Below are 19,736 nucleotides of genomic sequence, written 5' to 3' on the forward strand. Positions count from 1 at the left end.
TAAGATTAGCTACGAACTTTTAAATTGGAACCAAAATAACTCGCTTTCCATAAAAATGAACCATCCTGATTGCCTGGTCCGTGAAATTGGTTGCGCTTCAGTCAAAAAAAAAAAAAACTATTGTACGTACATTATGAAATATGAACTGAAACATATCATACTCTTACAATGTCCACGCATTCACTGTAGTATTCTCATGGTATCCATAAAAATTGAATATGTTGGGGTTTTATGAGCCTGTGTGCTTTTATTAATCAACAAATTCAAAATTTTCGGTTCGTTTTGATTCATTTTGTTCTCCAAGAGTCTTAAGATCGGTTTACAAGATTTTGACAACAAGTTTTAAGTTTTAATCCAAAAAAAAAAAAAAAAAACTAAGAAATCGATCGGATTTTCCTCTTTTCTGGGAGCAATTTATGAGTTTTGATGCAAAATTTTGTGGGTTTCCACCTGGATCAAATTGAGGCTTGTTCTTGCAAAAACGTTTTAGGATTAGGTTTGGAATGATTTGAAATCAATAATCGACAAAAAACAACAACAATCAACTAGATTTTGGTTATTCTCCAAAAAACATGTGCAACAGCATATTTGAAGACGTCGAATCCGATATCGACCGTGGAATACGTGAGATGCATAATATTTGACTGACGTTTTTCTTTAGCTAGTGCAAGAGTAGCCAAAATATTATTTTATGAAGAAAAGTATGCAGAATTTCTTCACCTTGCCATCCAACTAGCCTATTTAATGGTCATGTGACTCGTTCAGGCATTATTCTCCTTCCATAATGACATACCTAGTGATCTCTTGCCCGGACAAGGGTTGTATTATCCTTTGAATTTTGCCACTTGGAGAGTTCCTCTCAGATTTTACCTTGGGCTTTGACCACTTCCATGCATTTTAAGCTAAATTCTATTAATTAATCTTCTCCTATGTCTGCAATAGTCGTATTTAAAGCATATCGCATCTATAGTTTGGGAGGTTACTTGACAAATTAACTAATTTTCATGTAAGTACATATTAATCTATCGCTCACCCAATTCAGGAAGAGAATAAAGTAATGGACAGCATAGCTGAGATTGACAATGGGGTTGCCACCCTAACAAGGTCGCCCACAAAGAGAGAATGAGCTCGTTTCAAAGCTCATCGAGATTTGAATTTATTCTACATGTTGTACTTCTATTTTTTGCTTCTTTGAGCCCACAAAAAGGAAAAAGGAAGTCTTAAATTATTTATCTAGTGTAGCCCTCACTGTCAATATCTTTATGCTATTAATGCACAACTATCGAACAACGCACTATTTCATTTCTTTCTTTCCATTTTTCGTAAATTTATGGTTTCGGTTTAATCAAGGTACAAGTAGATGAGACGTACACGGTGTATTTTAGTTAAACAAATTTTATTGCACTACACACAAGGTGTAATAATGTATGTAGATAGAAGTTGCATCTGGAAAATATTATCTTTTTTTTGGGTAAAAACTTTTCTCTGATTGGAAAGTAAATTTCCATGGCCATAAACCTGCTCTGGCGGATCTTATTTCCATCAACATCAGATGTGCCCTTCGACACCACGAAAGTTAGGCAAATAAAGTACATAAGTCTATCTCACGACCTACAAATATCAGGCCTTACACACAATTTCAACAAGAAGCTTCGAAGTAAACTATGCAAGAACAAAGGAACCAATCCCTCACCGTGGTTGCATATCAGAGACTGTGATATCATTTGTTGAAGAATTACCAAGCTCAATTTCTACAAGAGTGGAACCTCTATCTGGAGACCTAGCCTTGCGAGAATAGGCTGGTTGGCTAGGTGAAGCCGGGTTAGCAGAATCACTGCTGAGCATGAGAACAACGGAGGACATAGTTGGACGCTCTACTGCATCTTCTTGGACACAGAGCAACCCCACATTGACGCACCTCAACACCTGACCCAACTCGTGTGGCGTCCCCAGCGAATGATCAAGTAATTCCTCAATCTGATCTTCGTTCCATAGCTTCCATGCCTGCATTGCGTTACTCATCCAAGATCACAAAGTTAGCTTGCAGGTTACCAGTATTAATGCATAATCACATTGTCACCAAGGCTTCAGTTAGCTGCCATCGACATGATATGATAAGCACAAGTTCTACACGTACCGAAGCAAGCAGTGCAAGATTAGATGTTACTGCTGGTAAACAACAACCTGATACTAAGACAACAAAATGAAAAGCTATCTCGGGCCTTCACCGGTTCAACTGTCTTGCTTCCCGTGTTACTACCTGCTTTCCAACTGCGGTGGAATGTCTTTTCCGATAAACATGGGAACTGATTCTGTAAGCTCGAGTAAAAAAAAATGTAGTGGGTGCATCTGATGAAGAGTCACCTCAGTCTTTATGTACATCTCATGCTCATATACGGGTACGTGTATCTGTAAGTTTGAAGAACCACACGCTCAGCTTGTTTCCTGAATAGGCCAACCATGAATTTTTAGTTGCCAATGAGCTAAACAAGCCAAAAAGGTGAGATGATTTTAGTGTAGCTCACAAAGGTCTCTGTTCTAAGCTAAATAAACCTAGAGCAAGAGCAAGCCAGTTTACAGGCACACACCATCTGAAGTCAACCATGGATATGGTCGATGATCACCAGAGTTGCTCTACCGCTGTCGTCGAAAAGTTCAGACTCACCCCACCCTTTAGAACAGATTTGTTCTAAACTTGCAATGCAATTGCACATCAACTGCACAACTGTGCCTTAGAGTTCTACTTGTTAAATTTCCATTTGAAAATTTTAACCATATCGAGTAATGTTTCATGGTTCAAAACCAGAAAATCCACTTGACTTTGTTGCATTGATGGTTAAACAGGATTTTGCAAAGATTGTAAGTTCGCCAATTTAAATCTTTTGAATTGTCATAGGTTAGAAAATCTTGTTGAAATGTCTATATGGATCCATTTAAGAGTGGATTAGTTTCTTGGTATCAAATCATGAAAATCACATCCAACAGTTCAATGCAAACGCTTGTAAAATGGATGCACCAGTTTGGTGAAGAGGGTGATTGGATGCTCACATGCCCAAGAAGGTTGAGAGAGTACTCCTCGTTGCGGAAGCTTGTCATCTTCAGTCCACTCACGACCTCCAGCACTATGACTCCGAAACTGAAGACATCGGATTTGGTGGAGTAGCGCCCTTCCATTGCATATTCTGGTGGCATGTATCCGCTGCATTTTCATCACAAATTTGTGTGAACCTATTACAGATTTTATACTATCGAAATTTTTTCAGACGGCTTGCGTTCACAAACTATCAAGAATCTTTTTGTCTCCAGTTAAACTTCTTCAAGATGGGTTTCACCTTGATTATTTATCTCTGATTTGAGAGTTGAAGTACGTTCCTCTTTTTGTGGGATCAATTCTTCCCCTCATTTAATCGGAACAAAGGGACATGGTTTTGAGTGAAAAACTCGCTGCAGATCCCTCGACTGGAACTTGATCCCAAGTCTTCGACACCCTCATTAACATCTGCTCCCCACAGGTGCTGGTTCAAGTGAAAATTTCATGATTGTGGTCTAGGTATACTTAATAGAGGAGATGACATTACCCCCAGTACAAGCTTTTCGTCCATATATGCACGGCGTAGAAGCAGTTGTAATGGGCAACTCAATTAGTAACTATGTCACCATAGTGAAAGGTGTGGGTACCGGTGCCGGTGCGAATGCTGGTGCCAGTGTGGGTGGGTGCTTGCACATCCTAAAAAAAGCTTGCACATCCTAAAAAAACCTAAAAAAATTTAGGTGCCGTGATTATATTTTATTATTATTATTTTAAATTTATTATGATAACAGAATAAACATATTATTACAATTTAGTTATTAATATTTTATTATTATTATTTTAAATTTATTATATATATAACACAATAAACATATTATTACAATTTAGTTATTAATGTATATAACATATTTGAATAATTGTATTGAATAGGAAAATATCAAAATAACATATATTCTTTAAGTAATTTAGTAATATGATATTTTAATTGGGCTCAGGTGTGAGTCAGAGCTGCCCCCATGTCCGGCCGACTCGATGGAGACTCCTCGATGCAGACTCGGGTGTAACAGCAGTAAAGGGTCTGGAGGCGCATTCATAAGTTCAATTAATCAGTGTACCATAGAAAGAGAAAGAAAGAAAGACGCTCACCAGGTCCCAGCAATTTTGATGGTGCTGATATGGCCCTGTTCGTCACAAAAAATCCTGGCAAGGCCAAAGTCCGAAATCCTGGGGTTCATCGCCGCATCCAGCAAAATGTTGCTAGTCTTGAGATCTCTGTGTATAATCTTCAATCTCGACTCTTGGTGGAGGTATTGAAGCCCTCGAGCGATGCCCATCACTATTTCGAAGCGTTTCTCCCAGCCCAGTTGCTTGCTCAGAATTGGATCTGCACATGATTTTAGGGTGAAGACACTAAATGGGTGCCGAAGGAAAAGAAGGGAATTCTTGTGCACGATCCACCAACACTTTGTTAACGACAAGTTTTCCTGTCAATAACTAATCAAATATGAATGTGAGGTATTGGGTTTATATATCAGAAAAATGTAATCCGAGAATTGCTTCCTACATTCTCGGTCGTGGAGAACGTCTTCGTAAGATCAGTCGAAAGCAGATGAAAGAGTTGTCCACCAAATTTTGCCTAAATAAGACTTCATATCCCAATGCTTTCACGTCAAATTAGTACGGAAATATTAAATGCGCATGCAAGAAAGTGAGAAGAGCAAGAGAACGGAGAATGACAAACCGAAAAGGAAATGGTCGAGGCTTTTGTTGGGCATGTATTCGTAGATCAAATCCGCTCTTCTCCTTCAGCGCAGCATCTGACCAACTGAACCAGATTTGTATGCTGAAGCTTCGCTATCAGCTTCAGCTCGTTCATGAACTCATCGAGACCTTGCTTTGAAACCCTGGACAGCCTCTTGATAGCTACTTCTTGTCCTCCTGGGAGCCCGCCCTTAAACATAACATACAAGCATTTACTTACCTTTCATTCCAGTCTAACTTCGAATGAAAGGGTATACTAATCTGCTGAAGGCCAGAGAAAGTTGCAAATATGAAGCGACACTTAAGCTTTTTACGTTTGCAACAATGATGTATTTCGAATAGAAGCTCGTCTTGCACAGGCTTTGTTAATTCGCATGGAAATGTGCACCAAAAATGCCAGAACTCTTACATGCACCAGATCCGGCTCATTTGCACACACGATCAACATCAATTTAAGAACCAAAAAAAAAATGTAGATGGAATGGATCCAGATCCATATGAGGGAGTAAGAGAGAGAGAGAGAGAGAATACTCTGTAAACAGGGCCAAAGCCTCCCTGTCCAATCTTACTTGATGCAGAAAAGTTGTTGGTTGCTGCCATGATATCTCTTAACCTATAAAACGGCAGGTCGGTGCCTCCGCTTTCTTTTTGTGCTTCTTCAAGAAGAACTCCCGCAGAGGCATCTCTCTGCTTTCGTGCACCTGTGCCCATTCATTTGGCATCACAGAATTCGTCGAGGTTAATCGGAGAAAGAACAATAAAATACATGTAAAAATGATCGACATTAATAGTCTTCATAGTTTGTTCTACTTATCGTGCTATTTATTCATGATAAAAGAAAAGCAAATAAAATATATGTATGCCTGAAATTACTGGCGTGCAATATTGTAGATATCTTTTTCACTAACACGATGTCGTTTGCATATGCGCATAAACTATAAAGCAAAAAAACAAACCTGCAGCTTTTTTCGCCTTGGACTTCGATAAATAACATGCTCCGGCAGCAGCAAATAGAATTACCAGCGAAGTAACCGCAACCGTAACCGTGATTATAACTGGTGGTAAGTGTTTCTTTCCTCCAACTGCATCTGCATGCCATCAAAGAAGACAGCATAGTTAAAAAAGGCGCATTTTTTTAAGAAAAAAAATGCATTAAAAATGCGAAAAGGAAATCAGTCGAATAAAACAATAAAAAATACTAAAAACCAACAAAAAGCGTTTTCCCGTTTTTCTTTTTAAGCATTTTTTTTCATTTTTTTAGTGGCAACTTCTTGGTTTTATTTTTCTATTTTTTATTTGTTACTTATTTATTTATTTTTTGATGTTGTCTTATTACTTTCTCATATATTTTATTTTTTCTAATTTTTAAAATTTTAGAATTTTCTAAAGTTTTACCATATTTTTTTCTTATTTTTTTGAAGCTGGGTGTACTCAAAGACCCCCATTGTAAAAAACGAGAAAACTATATTTTATAACTTCCATTATTCTTGATTCAAAGAATATTGAAAGTTCAAATGTTATTTCCACCACTCAATGGATGTTTTTCACCGTCGCTCAATTGAGGGTTTCTGAAACCCTTCCCAAGTGAGGGTTTTCGTTGGGCAAGGGTTTATCTATGAGAGTTTGTTTCAGAAGCCCTTTATGAAAGGTAAGGCTATCTTCGATTTGTTTTTGTTTTTGTTTTTTTTTAGATTTTCTTATGTAACTGTTACTCTGATGCTCTGCAGAACATCAATCTTCACTCTTCAACCTCTCGTGCATAACAGCAACTGTGCAGGGCCAGTTATTGCTGAATGCCTGATTGAAATGGAAACGCTTCACAGCAGTCGGGGGTTACAATGTAGCCGAACCTCCGTGATGAATGTTGCGTGATGATTTTTCATTACAATTTACAATTCGTCATTATCTTTTGTCTCTTTATATTTCAGTTATGGGAAGCCAATAATACAAAACCTCTATAATGAGATTCGGTTGCTTCACAGAATCACACAATCTTGTGGATGGTGTTTTGTTTTATGAACTTTTGATCAAAGAACTTCATTACGTTATAAATAGACATTTTTATGACGGTGTTTTGTCACCGTAGAGCTCGTTTAAACGAGCTCCAAATGAGCTCGACGAGTCGAGAAGAATTTGAGATAAAATATATATTTTTGAGTTAAAAAAATGCAGTAGCTTACGAGCAAAACGAGCTCGAGATCTCGAGCCTCCTCTGTTCAGCTCCAGGTTTTTTCAGTGGAGCCGAACTCGAGCCTTTTCTGTTGAGCTCGATTGGAGTTCGAGCGAAGCTCAACTCGAGGTCGAGGTTTTTTCAGCTTGAACTCGTCTCAACTCATGTTCACCTGGTACCATTTGCACCCGTCCTTTACTACCACCACCCCGATAAAGGTGAAGCTGGAACATGAAAGGGTTATTTGGCAATGGAGTCGATTCATGAACACTTAGTTTTAGAGTAAGCTTTATTAGCATAGTGATAACTTTATGAAAAGCTTGCAGAATGTTTCAAACTACCAAACAATAACTAAAAGAACATGCCACCAACCATTGTCATCCCGCCACTTATGTCCATTTAATGTAGTCTTTCAAACTGCCAAACAATAACGAAAAGAACATGCCACGAACCATTTTCATTGCATCACTCATATATATAGCTTGGCATGCTCCTTTCATGTCAATTCCTTATCAATTCAATCATTTTCATTGTACACGCTCATATTTAAGGCCGGCTGACCGCTGTGGGGCTTCCGTGGAGGTTGATTGTAAATGAACTTCGATCTTTGTATATTTTAACCCTTTCCTATCTGATTTCCACCCTAGATCACGAGTACTCAACCCTTTCACTTCACCCCCGGCGTCTCTCTTCGATCGTTAAATGGGGTAGTTGATCTCCACGCAACACGCATGAAAAATAAAAATAAAATGAAATTTGAAAGAGTACATCATGTGCATGAAGCAGGTGAAGTTACCTGAATTTCCGGAATTTGCAACCCGGACAAATGTGCTGTCTGCAGTACTATCATTATTTCCCTGCACGAGATTTGGCACATCTCCTTTCCATGTGAAACACGTACCATCTCGGTAAGAATAAGCTGTGCAGGAGCAGTCGGTCATGCAAGCCAATCCACAACTCTCACCCGTTCCACCCGTCGCGTTACTACTGTAAGGGTCAGAAGATCCTTTAATTAATGTCTTAGTAAAACGATCACCTTCACACTGCAATCTATTCTTCCTCCTGCACCCTCCGGACCAAGCGTTTGATTCCCATTCTTGGGCTGATGCAGGTTCGAAACCGTCCAAGCACTCACACAAATGCATGTTCTCCTTAAGCTGGTTATTGCAGACTCCGAATCCTAAGCAAACAGCATAGACATCACACTGATCTGCGGGCCGCCACCAGAAAACGTCCCAGCTCTCTGTCGATTTTTTCCACGTTGCTTGCTTGATCTGCCCATTGACATCAATCTTAGTCCTTGTCAGCGTGCTGCTGTTGTAGACCGAGTAAGTATAATAGCTCATGTTGTCGTTGACGATAAAAACTGGCGTTAAAGCGGCTGCTGGCGATTCTCATCTCAGGCATCCCAGTAAAAATCTGTCCATCCCAAACCCCTGTAGTCCAGTACTCGTGGGTGTTGTTTCAGTACAACGGGAGCTCGAGGCTTCCGTTTGGATTAATCTTTTGAGATAAAAGACCAGAAGAAGGGTCGTCTTTGCTCTTCCATGAGGTGATCGCTATGTATTGCTTGGTGACTTTGTTCACTCCCACTCGTCCATCGGGCAGGAACGTATCGGTGGGATGGTCGAAACTCTCCCATACAACAGCGGCGCTGGAAGAATTTCCATCCATCAGAGCAAGATTGCCATTGTTCTGAAGAACAGCAACTCTTGCTGCAGGGTGAGATGATGGAGTTGGTGTCGAGTTTGTCGACCAGATCAGGGAGCCAGATTTAGTCTGAATGACCAAGCTGCTACCATCTTCTGAGATCTTCAATTCGGCTATGTTGTTTTGGAGAGGCGTGTCTCTGTTGGCCACCCACACCACGTTGTCATCCTTGACGTCCGTGTACCATATGCCTATATAGTATCTGGCTGGACTGCCAAGAGAAAAGTAGCCCAGTTCAAACTTCCCACCTTTAGAGGTGATTGTTTGATTTCCCGTTATAAAATGGCCTGCAGAGATGGTGTCTCCCGAAAGACGTGGATGGAACTGCAGGAGTATGAAGCAGAAGGCCAACAAGAAAGGCCGAAATAAAATCCTCCGGCCATGCGGCTGCAGCAAAAGCTCGACACCTTCTAAAGTCTCCATAGCAGCAGGCAAAAGCTTTGAGGATGGCACGCCGGAGAAGTAGAGGAATAAGCGGATGAAATGGAACTAAAATAATCGCAATGTTATTGCACCAACGCCATCATGCTTTATTACCACATCGCTATCCAAGTAGGTTGCGTCTATATCTTTGATGAAGGATATACTTACCTCCGAGTTGTTGGTGCTCGCTGATCTAGAATGATGTTTCCCAACACCATGACGCCAAGCTCAGGCGAGTAACCCCACCTAATTTGCTTGTCAATTATATATATATATATATATATATATATATATATATATACTTTTCACGTCTACCACTTATTTCTTTTGTAATCGGTTAAGCACTACCAGTTTTTGGAGCTCGATCACCAAAGCATTTGTTGTATACTTTTCAAATGAACATCGACCGCTCAGGGATGAGAACGACTTCCATTCAACCGAATTGTCAATCCTTTGAAAGCACCTCTCACATGCCACCACCTTGGAACGGCCTTTCTTAACTATGGAACATAATTAAACGTAATTGAAAATACCTCTTCCATACCAAAGGAAAAATGACTTTTACCATCAAACGTAATTGAAAATACCAGTCCAAATTATATCTTCACAAGCATCGGCCTTTCTTAACTATGGAACATAATTAAATAAGCTATCTACACGTACGGTGGAACTCAGATATTTCTGGTATAAAACTTAATATATAAGATTTTACATCACCTGCAATGACGAATCGATGAAATCTCTCTGTTTTAGTGGCATAGACTCAGAATGTGTCCACTGTTTTCCATTTGTACAAATAAAAAAGAAGAGTAAATTAATGAACTATCGACTGACCAGTGGTCGAAGGCTGATGAATCCTACTTTTCAAAGCGTATGAGTGATAGCCAGGGCGTCCTCACCTGGACCACCAATTTACATCGCCTAGAGACACCCAGACTGGGGCCGATGATTATATATAAACATACAACTTGACTTTCCACCATGATGTTCTCCATGCGTTGCGGAACCATAGGCAACAAAAATTCCAAATTAAGATGCTGCTAGCTTTTGTCTGTGATTAAATCATGAATGCTTTACTTTATGCAAGCTAAAGTGGTGCGTTTAGATATATATTTTCTTTGGTGAGAATAGATTTATAAAATTTCATGCTCATAACTATGAGATTTGAACCTGGAATCCTTTGAGTGTCAGCCACCTTTACCTTTACATTACATCTCTTGAGTCCATGAAACAGCTCTTGAGGTGGGAGACTTAAATTATTCACGTTGCTTTAATTATCTGCCAAACTTCATGTCCCTCTCACATTTTTTAATTGCATTAAAAAGGGTTGGTGAAGGAGGATAAAGTTGGGACTGCCTCACAGGCTGCCATGTTTCGATGACACAGTCTACCCGGTCCCCACTTCTACCATTTTAGTGGGGTTCGATCAACTTTTATTGCGGTTCAATGTTGGGTACAGTGAACATTCTGAACGTGTCACAAGCAAAATAAATTGGACAAAGAGATAGATGACATAGTCAAAGATCCATATCCTATCATCGGCCTGCTGGATATCTAATATATCTTGCTATAACCCTGCTGGATATCTAATTTATCTTGCTATAACCTGGCTAGATATACTTCATGCCATCCAGATTTTAAGTCAACTCATGGATCAACCAAGACTACCTCGTTTGGACATCGCTCATAGAGTACTTCGTTATTTAAAGGGGACACCGGGGCATAGAGTATTGTTGCCGTCATTTAGCAAGATCGATCTTGTTGAGCAATGTGATTTAGATGAAGCATCATGCCCAATTTTGTAGAGATCAAAAAGCAAATGTTGTGCGTCTATCAATAAAAGTTAAATACCAGGGAAATCCAAGAAAACAACAATTGAATCAAGGCCTTCGGCAGAAGCAGCGTATAGATCTATGGCAGCAGGTTGCTGCAAACGTACATTGGATTCAATCACGATCGACTTATGGTTTTGCATTGTGACAATCAAACTGCTCTTCACATAGCAGTCATTCAAGTCTTTCACAAACGTACAAAACATATCAAGAATACTTGTCACATAATTAGTGATAAGGTTCAAAATACAAAGATTCGAACATGATTTGTGTCCAGACAATCTCGGGAAGGCACTAGGATGTGCATCACTTGCAAGGATGAGAAGCAAGTTGGGATTAACAGATGAAGGAGATCCAACTTGAGGAGGGGTGTGGAAAGTCGTCCTTGCTATGTGGAGGCATGCTCTCTTTCCTTCTCTATATGTGCTGCAGCCGTCTAAATGAACCCACAAAAGAAGAACGAAAGTTTCTTCAAGTAGGAAGTTGTACATTTCCTGGTTGTGCCATGATTGTTTTTGTATGGCAAGTTGTGAGATAAAAATTGTATACATTCACATCGATGTGTGCATGATAAGAAAATAGCTCCTTTATTCCCCACGTTTGCAGCCTTGTAATCTAATCTTTTGTGTTACTTCCCTTTGCAGAGAGAACTTGTATACTCAAGTTTACCGGGACTCCAAAGCTGTAATTGTGACTTCACTTGTGGAAGTCTTAGTGTCAGTTTCTGCATTAGATGAACTTTCATCTGAATGTTTGACTCTGTAGGAATAGGCTGGTCTTTTAGGTTTAGGGAGCACTGCATAATCACTGCTAAGCATAAGAACAATAGAGGACATGGTGGGGCGGTCAGCTGCATCTGATTGAACGCATAGAAGACCCACATTGACGCACTTCTTCACCTGATCTAGTTGGCTTGAGTTGTCTAAAACTGGATCAAGGAACTCCAACCACCTCCCCTCATTCCATAGCTTCCATGCCTGCGCAGCACCAATCACCAGTACATCAAAGTGAATCATCAGATGAAAGAACTACCGTGTGATATCATTAACATCTATTAAACAAGGCGAGCAACATATGCATCGTCAACCACATTTGAACCTTCCATGTCATGCCATTTTTTCAGGATTCTAAATGCACAGAGGGAGCAAGGTTACCAACATGTCCAGAAAGGTTGAGAGAGTGCTCCACATCGTGAAATCTTGCCATCTTCTTCCCACTTACTATCTCTAGAATTATGACTCCGAAGCTGAAGACATCGGATTTGGTGGAGTAGCGACCTTTCATGGCATATTCTGGAGACATGTATCCACTGCATTTGGTGTCAAAGACATGCAACTTTCAAATAAGCAAACTCTTTAACCGTTTTTGCATCAGAACTTATTTATATTAAATGTTAACATATATAGTTTCCTATACATTTGTAGGCTAGTTGCGCTAGCTCCTTCTAGTAGAGTTAAGCAAAGCCGGATAGGGCTAAAACTCACATATCTGAAACAGTCGCATCTTCTTACTGACTTGAACAGCTTAATACAACATATAGTTAAATCTAGAAGAAATTAAAGTTTACAAACCCCAAGTATGTTCACCCAAAATTGTAGTTGACAATCATACGAAGTTTCCTTGGTAAGCGTTATCCATTTCTCTGTCACGGTTAGATGTGCTTCTAGAGAGATAAAATTATGGGGTGTGTATGTGTGTGTGTGTGTGAGAGAGAGAGAGAGAGAGAGATTACTAGGTCCCCACGACTCTCTGGGTATTCCCTGGTGTTTGGTCACTAGCAAATGCTCTGGCTACGCCAAAGTCTGAAATCTTTGGTCTTAAATCACCATCGAGCAGAACGTTGCTGGTTTTAAGATCCCTGTGTATCAATTTGACACGTGACTCTTGGTGGAGATACTGAAGCCCCCTAGCAATCCCGAGGATGATCTCAAAGCGCTGCTCCCAAACCAACTGCTTGCTCAGAGCTGGATCTGCAGACAATTTTTGATTCATCAAAATGTAAACTAGAATAGCCTAACATCCTGCAAAAGCAAAGTACTTTCTGTTTTCGCGCAGTAAGCTCTCAACTACATATTTCAACCTTGCAACTAGGTCTAGTGACAAACCGAAAAGAAATCTATTCAGACTCCTGTTGGGCATGTATTCATAGATCAATATTTTCTCTTCTCCTTCAACGCAGCACCCTAAAAGCTGAACCAGATTTTTATGCTGAAGCTTGGATGTTATCTTGACTTCATTCATAAACTCTTCGTATCCTTGTTTTGAGAGGTGGGATAACCTCTTCACTGCCACTTCCTGCCCCTCTGCTAGCGTGCCCTGCAGAAAATATAAACATCCATGTTAATTAAAAATGGTTCATTTGAGTATGCATCAAGCAAACCGATTACGTACTGAAGGCCCTGGTTGTCATCTAACTTGAAAGAGTCAAGTTGCTAGAATACTGATACCAACTGCCATAGTCAACAATTGATTTTCGACAGTCATAGCAGCATGAGCTGCAGTGACTATGTGAACGCGGTGACCTCAACATGATCCAGAGCAATCTGGGGAATCCAGAAACCGACTTAGTAAAACCAAGTGACAGCTTCGCAGCATAGACCTGGTCAATTAAGTGAGAGATTGTCCACAACAATCAGGATTTTGACAACAGGAACCTATCTAGCACATTCCATTGGTGTGCTTCTGAACTGGTGTTCTCTATATACAAAATGAGGTGGGGGTTGCACATAGTCTCTGAATTTGATCTATATCCAGAATACAAATGCGCAGACAGAAAGAGAGATGGTCCGTCACCTTATAAACAGGACCGAAGCCCCCCTGACCAAGCTTATTCGATTCAGAAAAGTTGCCGGTTGCTGCCATGATAACCTCTAGCTGAAAGAATGGAATCTCATGGTTGTCGGTTTCATCTATTGCTGTTCCAAAGTTAGCTGCAGCTGCATCAATTTAAGATTTAAGAACCTACGGACATGAACTGGAGCGCAAATTTAAGATCACGATATTATTGTAAGGATAAGTGAAACATGGATGAACATGCATGTCAAGTAATTATTTACATTGAGCTATAAAACTTGGTACTTCTCAGCCCATCCGCGTTGGATGAAGAACAAACAGGACACAGGATCTATGAGAAGGGAGGGCACTTGGAACGTTGGTGAGTTCAGGTGAGTAAAAACAACGGTTCTGCATAAGCTGCCCTGCTTGTAAACAGACAGGAGTAATCACTTTCAATATTGAAGCTTGGGTGGGTTTGAACAATAATTAGAAATAAAAAGAAGGTGGGAAATGGGCAACTCCCCTTTAAATTAGGTATTTGTTGAACGCCTTAAGCTAAGCACATTGAAGGATTTCAATGTCTTGTTAGAACATATGACATTTCTCTGCAAGGATATATTCCTCTATTTACAGCAAGATTATGCTTGAATATATGGCCTTAACACTCCATTAGCTAATCTAGTTGAAACTCCTAGGTTATTGTCTCTTGGTCTGAAGTTCCAATTCCTAATTTAATGAACAATATTGTTCCTCAACCAGGAATTGTAACTGCTGGCATACGGGATGGCAACCTGAATTCTTCAGGCTACAGAGCCAGACCATTGGATTTGCAGCTTCGGGGGATTCACAAATCCACGAATTTCTGACTTTTCTTTAGTCCATTATAGTCCTCATCCGCATGGCAATCAGAAGCTATATCAAGATTTATCATTTTAGTCGGATGAAATAAAAATGCTGACCTGATGCTTTCGCTTTCCACCTCCAATAACAGTAGATTCCGATAACAGCATCGAAAATTACTACGAGAGTAACCGGCAAGACAACTTTCAGCAACAAACTTCTCTTTCCTGCACCTGCGCCAAGAAACACCTGTTCTGATTACTTTTTTTTTTTTTCTACTGGAATGAGCTTTGTCTGCATTCAGTTATTTGGTTCATGTCTTGGCTAATTCAACTAAAGCAAGATCGACTAGCATGGATGTTCCAAAAATAATGACTTGTTACTTGATTTTTATTGAGTAACAAAAATAAGGTTCAACTTTTCGTTTCATACGAAGAAAAATAAGACCAACTAATTTCTTAAGCAGAGTTAAAAGTATAAGAACACTCATGAAAATTACTGGATACAGTGATGATAGTCAACCATGCCTGAATAACCTAGCTCGTTTCCGTCGAACACATTCCCACCCTCAATAATGGAAGAAATTCGATAACTTGTAAAAACCCCCATTAAAATTTTCACCAGTTTTAGGTCGCAAGAAACCACTTCTCTTCACTCCCTTTCACGATCGTCAAACCTCCACGCCCTGTTGAAAAAAAAAAAAAAGAAAAGAAAGAAATGGCCACACAACCGTCGCAGGCGTTGAAGCCATGATAGAAAGCTGAAGTGTCAGCGTCGTGGGCATGAATTTAGTATTTTTGTGTTTTGGAACGCTCACTTTTTTTTACCGTATCATTCTATGTTTTGTCCATTAAAAAAGGTGTCCATGCTTTTCTCATCCAGGGCTTGAGCTCGGTCAGAATACCTGAGCAAACTGCTTCGCCTCCTTATATGTGACAACCAAATTTTTTGAGAGAATCTGCGTTGATTGGATCTTCCTTCAATTTCTTCTGTTTCCAGGATGTTTCTAAGTCATTACAAGTGTTCTATGCAGATTTCTCTTCATCACTCCAACAACAGGGCTAATAAAGAAGATTTAGTTGCAGGGGTTGTTGATTAAATATGATCCAAGTGCTTTCTTGTTTCAGCTCTTTAGAACTCAGAAGATAAAGAATCAATTCGACAAAGAAGAGAAGGGGCTCATGAATAACATGGCGAAGCTCAACAGCCTGAATAGCACCGCCTATCTTGTCGCCGGCCAGGTTCTCGACGTTCCTCTTCCCCTGCAAGCTGCCAATCCGGCAACTGCTAACGGCACCAGTGGGTCCTCCTCAAGAGCTGGTACCCGATCACTTCTCTCTCTTCTCCAGTGCCTTTCCGGGTCTATAGTCCACCAGTGCCTCGCAGGTGCCATCGGTGGTGCACCTAAACCCCGACCTCACAAAAGTTGTAGACGAACAGCACCAACAGTAGAGGCCGAACCGACGGAGACAATGGCGGCAGTTTCACCACTCTCTCTCTCTCTCTCCGCAATCATAACTTTAAAGGTCCAAAGAAGATATGTAAACTTATTCAGAGAATTTAATGTGGTGGGTGGTTGGATTGACTGGAATAATCTTACTCACATGGCTGGATATGGCTGCAAGCAAGTTGTGTTTGGGCCCCAACACGAGAATGATTAGTGCTGATCTTGCTTAGAACTGAATTAAACTACCTTTAAAGGCAGGAAAAATAAAACAAAAAGATGAAAATAGATTCGCCTACTCAGGTAGTTGCTTGGAAAAGATCGAACAGCACAGTGCAAGTTCGACCCTGAACACTCGCCGCAGGTGGCGGCCATTGGTGGATTATTGTGACGTAAGTTTTTCCTTTGGCCCTACATGTAATCTTTCTTTAGCCTTGCTTTGTATTGTTGTTTATTGGTCTTTTCCAATATTTAATTTCACACCTTATGGTATTTTAACTTTGTTTTTCAATATATATATAGCTACTTAAGTAGATGCAAAATGTAAAAACATATAAATTTTAAAAAAAATCGTGAAAAAACTGATACGTAACATAAGCATGTTAAGCTTTTCAAAATAAAAACATGTTCTTGAAGTATGTGTGGTAGAGGCATGTATTGAGAGAACACAATATTCGTTTGGGCAACAACAGCAGGTCAAATCCTGCTAATTTTTGGCTAATTTCGCTTCTTCTTTTTTTTTTAAACTTTTGGGGAAGGTTTTCCTTTCCGTCTTTTGTCATCATTAGGAGACCAAACTTCTCTTTTTGACTCTTGAAGAAAGAAAAATGGTTTGTTGACATCTTTTGAAAATAGGTTGACTCAGTGGAATTTGCGGGTACCGTCAATCTCGGCTGTAGTTCAGGAAAGGATCTAACGGAATGTATTATGTTGGTTTTAGGTCAGATTTTTCCTTGTCTTTCTTTTCCAAAACTTTGTTGTGTTCTTAGAAAGCTAATCCATTCTTTTTTCCTTTTAACCTTCCATTTTATCCTTTTGTGCTTATAAACAGGTGTCCCTGCTTATCTAGTTTAAGGATATGCTAGATATTTTTTGAGGAGGGAGCTCGGTCACAGTACCTGAGCAAACGTTCTCTCTAATAACAGCACAATAATGTGGTGATGGCAGCACTGCTAAGCGACAGGACCCAGCTGCCGTGTGGGCGGTTGGCTGTTTGAATGCGAAGAAGAGCCGTGGAACTGCTTCTCTTGATCGCTTCCTTATGTGACAACCAATTTTTTTTTTTTTTTTGATCGGATCTTCCTTCAATTTCTTCTGTTTCTAGGATGTTTCTAAATCATTACAAGTGTTCTATCTCTTCGTGACTCCAACAACGGGCCTAATAAAGAAGATTGAGCTGCAGTGGTTGTTGATTAAATTTGAACCAAGTGCTTTCTTGTTTCAGCTCTTTAGATCTCAGAAGATAAAGAATCAATTCAACAAAGAAGAGAAGGGGCTCATGCATAACACGTCGTGAAGCTACCCATCACTGCAATAAGAAGAAGAGAGAGGGAGAGGAAGAAGTGATCAGTTACCGGCTCTTGGGGAGGACCCCTTGGTATTGTTAGCAGTTGGTCGATTGGCAGCCTGGAGGGGAAGAGGAACGTCGAGAACCTGTCCGGCGACGACAGAGCCGGGGTTGTTCAGGTTGTTGAGCTTCGCCAGTTGGGCCGCGGTCGTGTTGTACCGAGCAGCGATAACATTCAAAGTGTCGTTCTTCTGGACGACGACCGCGTAATGCGTCACCTGAGCGCCGTCGACACGGTCGCAGCTACAGGGCAGCGGAATCCAGAGTATGGCGCCCGGCTTGATCCTGCTGCCATCGGGGACATGGCCGACGGTTGCGAGGGACTTGGCGTCGACGAGGTGCCCGAAGACGGAGTTGGCGATGTAGTCGAGGGTGTCCCCTTCCTTAACGACGTAATATGGGCTGATCCCGTCGCAGTTGCCCGTCCCTTGCTCGCAGCGGCAGGTGAAGGGGACTCTGACCGTCTGATTGGCGGGGATGGCGAGGGTCAAGGGAGTGGTCGGTGGGCGAGAGTTTATTTCGAGAAAGTCAGTGCGGGAGGGAATTTGAAACAGACTGATGATTTGCTCGATGGTGGTCTCCTTTTCCGGTGTGTAGCCCACCAGCGCCTGGCAGGTGCCGTCGGTGGTGCATCTGAACCCCGATCCCTCCACCACGACCTCACACACGAGCAGCCCCAACAGTAGAAGCAGAGTCGCCGGAGACAATGGCGGCAGCTTAACCATTCTCTCTCTTCTCTCTCTCTCTCTCTCTCTCTCTCTCTCATCTGTGTCACTCCGCAGGCATAAATTTAAGAGACAAAATAAAAGATGTAGACTTATTGAGAGAATTTAATGTGGTGGGTGGGTTGGATTCAATGAAATAATCTCGCTGACATGGCTGGGTTTGGCTGCAAGCAAGTTGTTTTGCCTAGAAATTACTTAGAGAAACAAAAATTTCAAGGATGAAAAAATAAATCAACAGTAGTGGCTTGCAAGAGGCCGAACACAACAGTGCATCTTCGACCTTGAGTATTCGCCGTGGGTGGTGGGTTTTGGATCGAGTTGCACGCAATAAGTATGCATCAAAAAAGGTGGAGGGTATTTCATAAATTTTTTTAATTAAATTTTTTTAATAAAATAATGGGTAGTATAGACTTTTTAACTTTTTCACACCCCTTTTTTACTTTTTTTTAAAAAGTCTTTTTTATTTTAATAAAAGTATTTTAATCGTTATACAGTCTTGTGCATAATTTTTTTTTATTGTGCACATAGCCGGCTTGGGGCTACCTTGGGTGCCTTACTTGTTTCCTCTGGCCCTAACTGTAGTCCTTTTCTGTGCTTTTATTGTTACTCTTAGCAGGGGCGGGGCCAGTACTTTGCTCTTGGATATCGAACTGTCATGCGACATAATAAATATAAATTTTTTTCGGACCGAACTACCATGCGCTGCAATAAATATAATTTTTTTTTTTTTTTTACTTTTCATAAAGGCTAACGCATACTTTTCAAAAGTATTAAAGGGTTCAAACATACATTTTGAAAAAAAAAATTAACGAGTAAATTTTAGTTTTTCAAAATAAGCATCCAGATAGACTTGATGGACAGATTATTGGCGATATGAGACTTGATCATTGTTGGGCTTCGCTTCTCATATATTGAAACTTGTTTGTGATGCCTAGAGTGCAACCACGAGTTGCTCACACTCTTCCCCTTGTTGCTATTCAATATTAGCTCTTGAACTTGAAGGTCTCGTGCCTTTTTCGTTGGGCAGTATACAGGGGCTTCGTTTTTCAACCCAACTTTCATGAGTAGACTATGTACTTGAGACTTTTTCTTTGGTCCTTGGACTTTAAACTAATCCAGGAGAATGCTTCCTAATTTTTGTCAATGCATATCATAAAACACATGCATGCATATATATGTGTGTGTGTCTTATTTTGATTGTTACTTATCCAAAGTCAACGACAAAAGGTAACAAACATCAATTTTTTTCTTCAAGATTGCTACTTTAACCGTGCTCATATATAAACCATTTACTCCTGTTTATGAAACTTATGATGAATGCACGACAGACTCCCAAACACATCGTATAGTGTTTTAAATTTTCTTTGCAATATAGCTACGTAAGTAGATGAAAAATATAAAAACATGTAAACTTAATATATATATATATATATATGAAAAACTGATACCATGTTATGC

The 19,736-nt window shown here is 40.2% G+C and overlaps 2 protein-coding genes and 1 pseudogene across 2 annotated transcripts; all 3 read right to left on the bottom strand.

The window, feature by feature from the left end:
• Positions 1 to 1,576: 1,576 nt before the first annotated feature.
• LOC116255810 (cysteine-rich receptor-like protein kinase 44) lies at positions 1,577 to 8,309 on the bottom strand (annotated as a pseudogene).
• Positions 8,310 to 8,426: 117 nt separating this feature from the next.
• Positions 8,427 to 9,095, bottom strand: LOC116255829 (S-locus-specific glycoprotein S13-like). The gene has a single exon (XM_031631873.2). The coding sequence runs from the start codon at positions 9,093 to 9,095 to the stop codon at positions 8,427 to 8,429; it is 669 nt and encodes a 222-aa protein (XP_031487733.1).
• Positions 9,096 to 11,134: 2,039 nt separating this feature from the next.
• On the bottom strand, positions 11,135 to 18,348 carry LOC116255797 (G-type lectin S-receptor-like serine/threonine-protein kinase At4g03230). Its single transcript, XM_031631822.2, has 7 exons — positions 17,561 to 18,348; positions 14,662 to 14,775; positions 13,721 to 13,863; positions 13,033 to 13,243; positions 12,660 to 12,897; positions 12,086 to 12,236; positions 11,135 to 11,904 (listed from the first exon to the last, which is right to left on the bottom strand). Exons 1-7 carry the CDS (start codon positions 18,276 to 18,278, stop codon positions 11,593 to 11,595), a joined length of 1,887 nt encoding a protein of 628 aa, XP_031487682.1. The 5' UTR covers positions 18,279 to 18,348; the 3' UTR covers positions 11,135 to 11,592.
• Between the last annotated feature and the right edge of the window lie 1,388 nt (positions 18,349 to 19,736).

The sequence above is a fragment of the Nymphaea colorata genome, chromosome 1 (assembly GCF_008831285.2).
Source record: "Nymphaea colorata isolate Beijing-Zhang1983 chromosome 1, ASM883128v2, whole genome shotgun sequence".
NCBI classification, from domain to species: Eukaryota; Viridiplantae; Streptophyta; class Magnoliopsida; order Nymphaeales; family Nymphaeaceae; genus Nymphaea; species Nymphaea colorata.

Coding starts and splice junctions, on each gene's coding strand:
- LOC116255829 (XM_031631873.2), bottom strand. CDS start 9,095: ATGGAGACTTTAGAAGGTGTCGAGCTTTTGCTGCAGCCGCATGGCCGG.
- LOC116255797 (XM_031631822.2), bottom strand. CDS start 18,278: ATGGTTAAGCTGCCGCCATTGTCTCCGGCGACTCTGCTTCTACTGTTG. Junction 13,244..13,720: donor GCTTCGGTCCTGTTTATAAG/GTGACGGACCAT, acceptor TATTTTCTGCAG/GGCACGCTAGCAGAGGGGCA. Junction 11,905..12,085: donor CTCTCAACCTTTCTGGACAT/GTTGGTAACCTT, acceptor GGTGCTGCGCAG/GCATGGAAGCTATGGAATGA.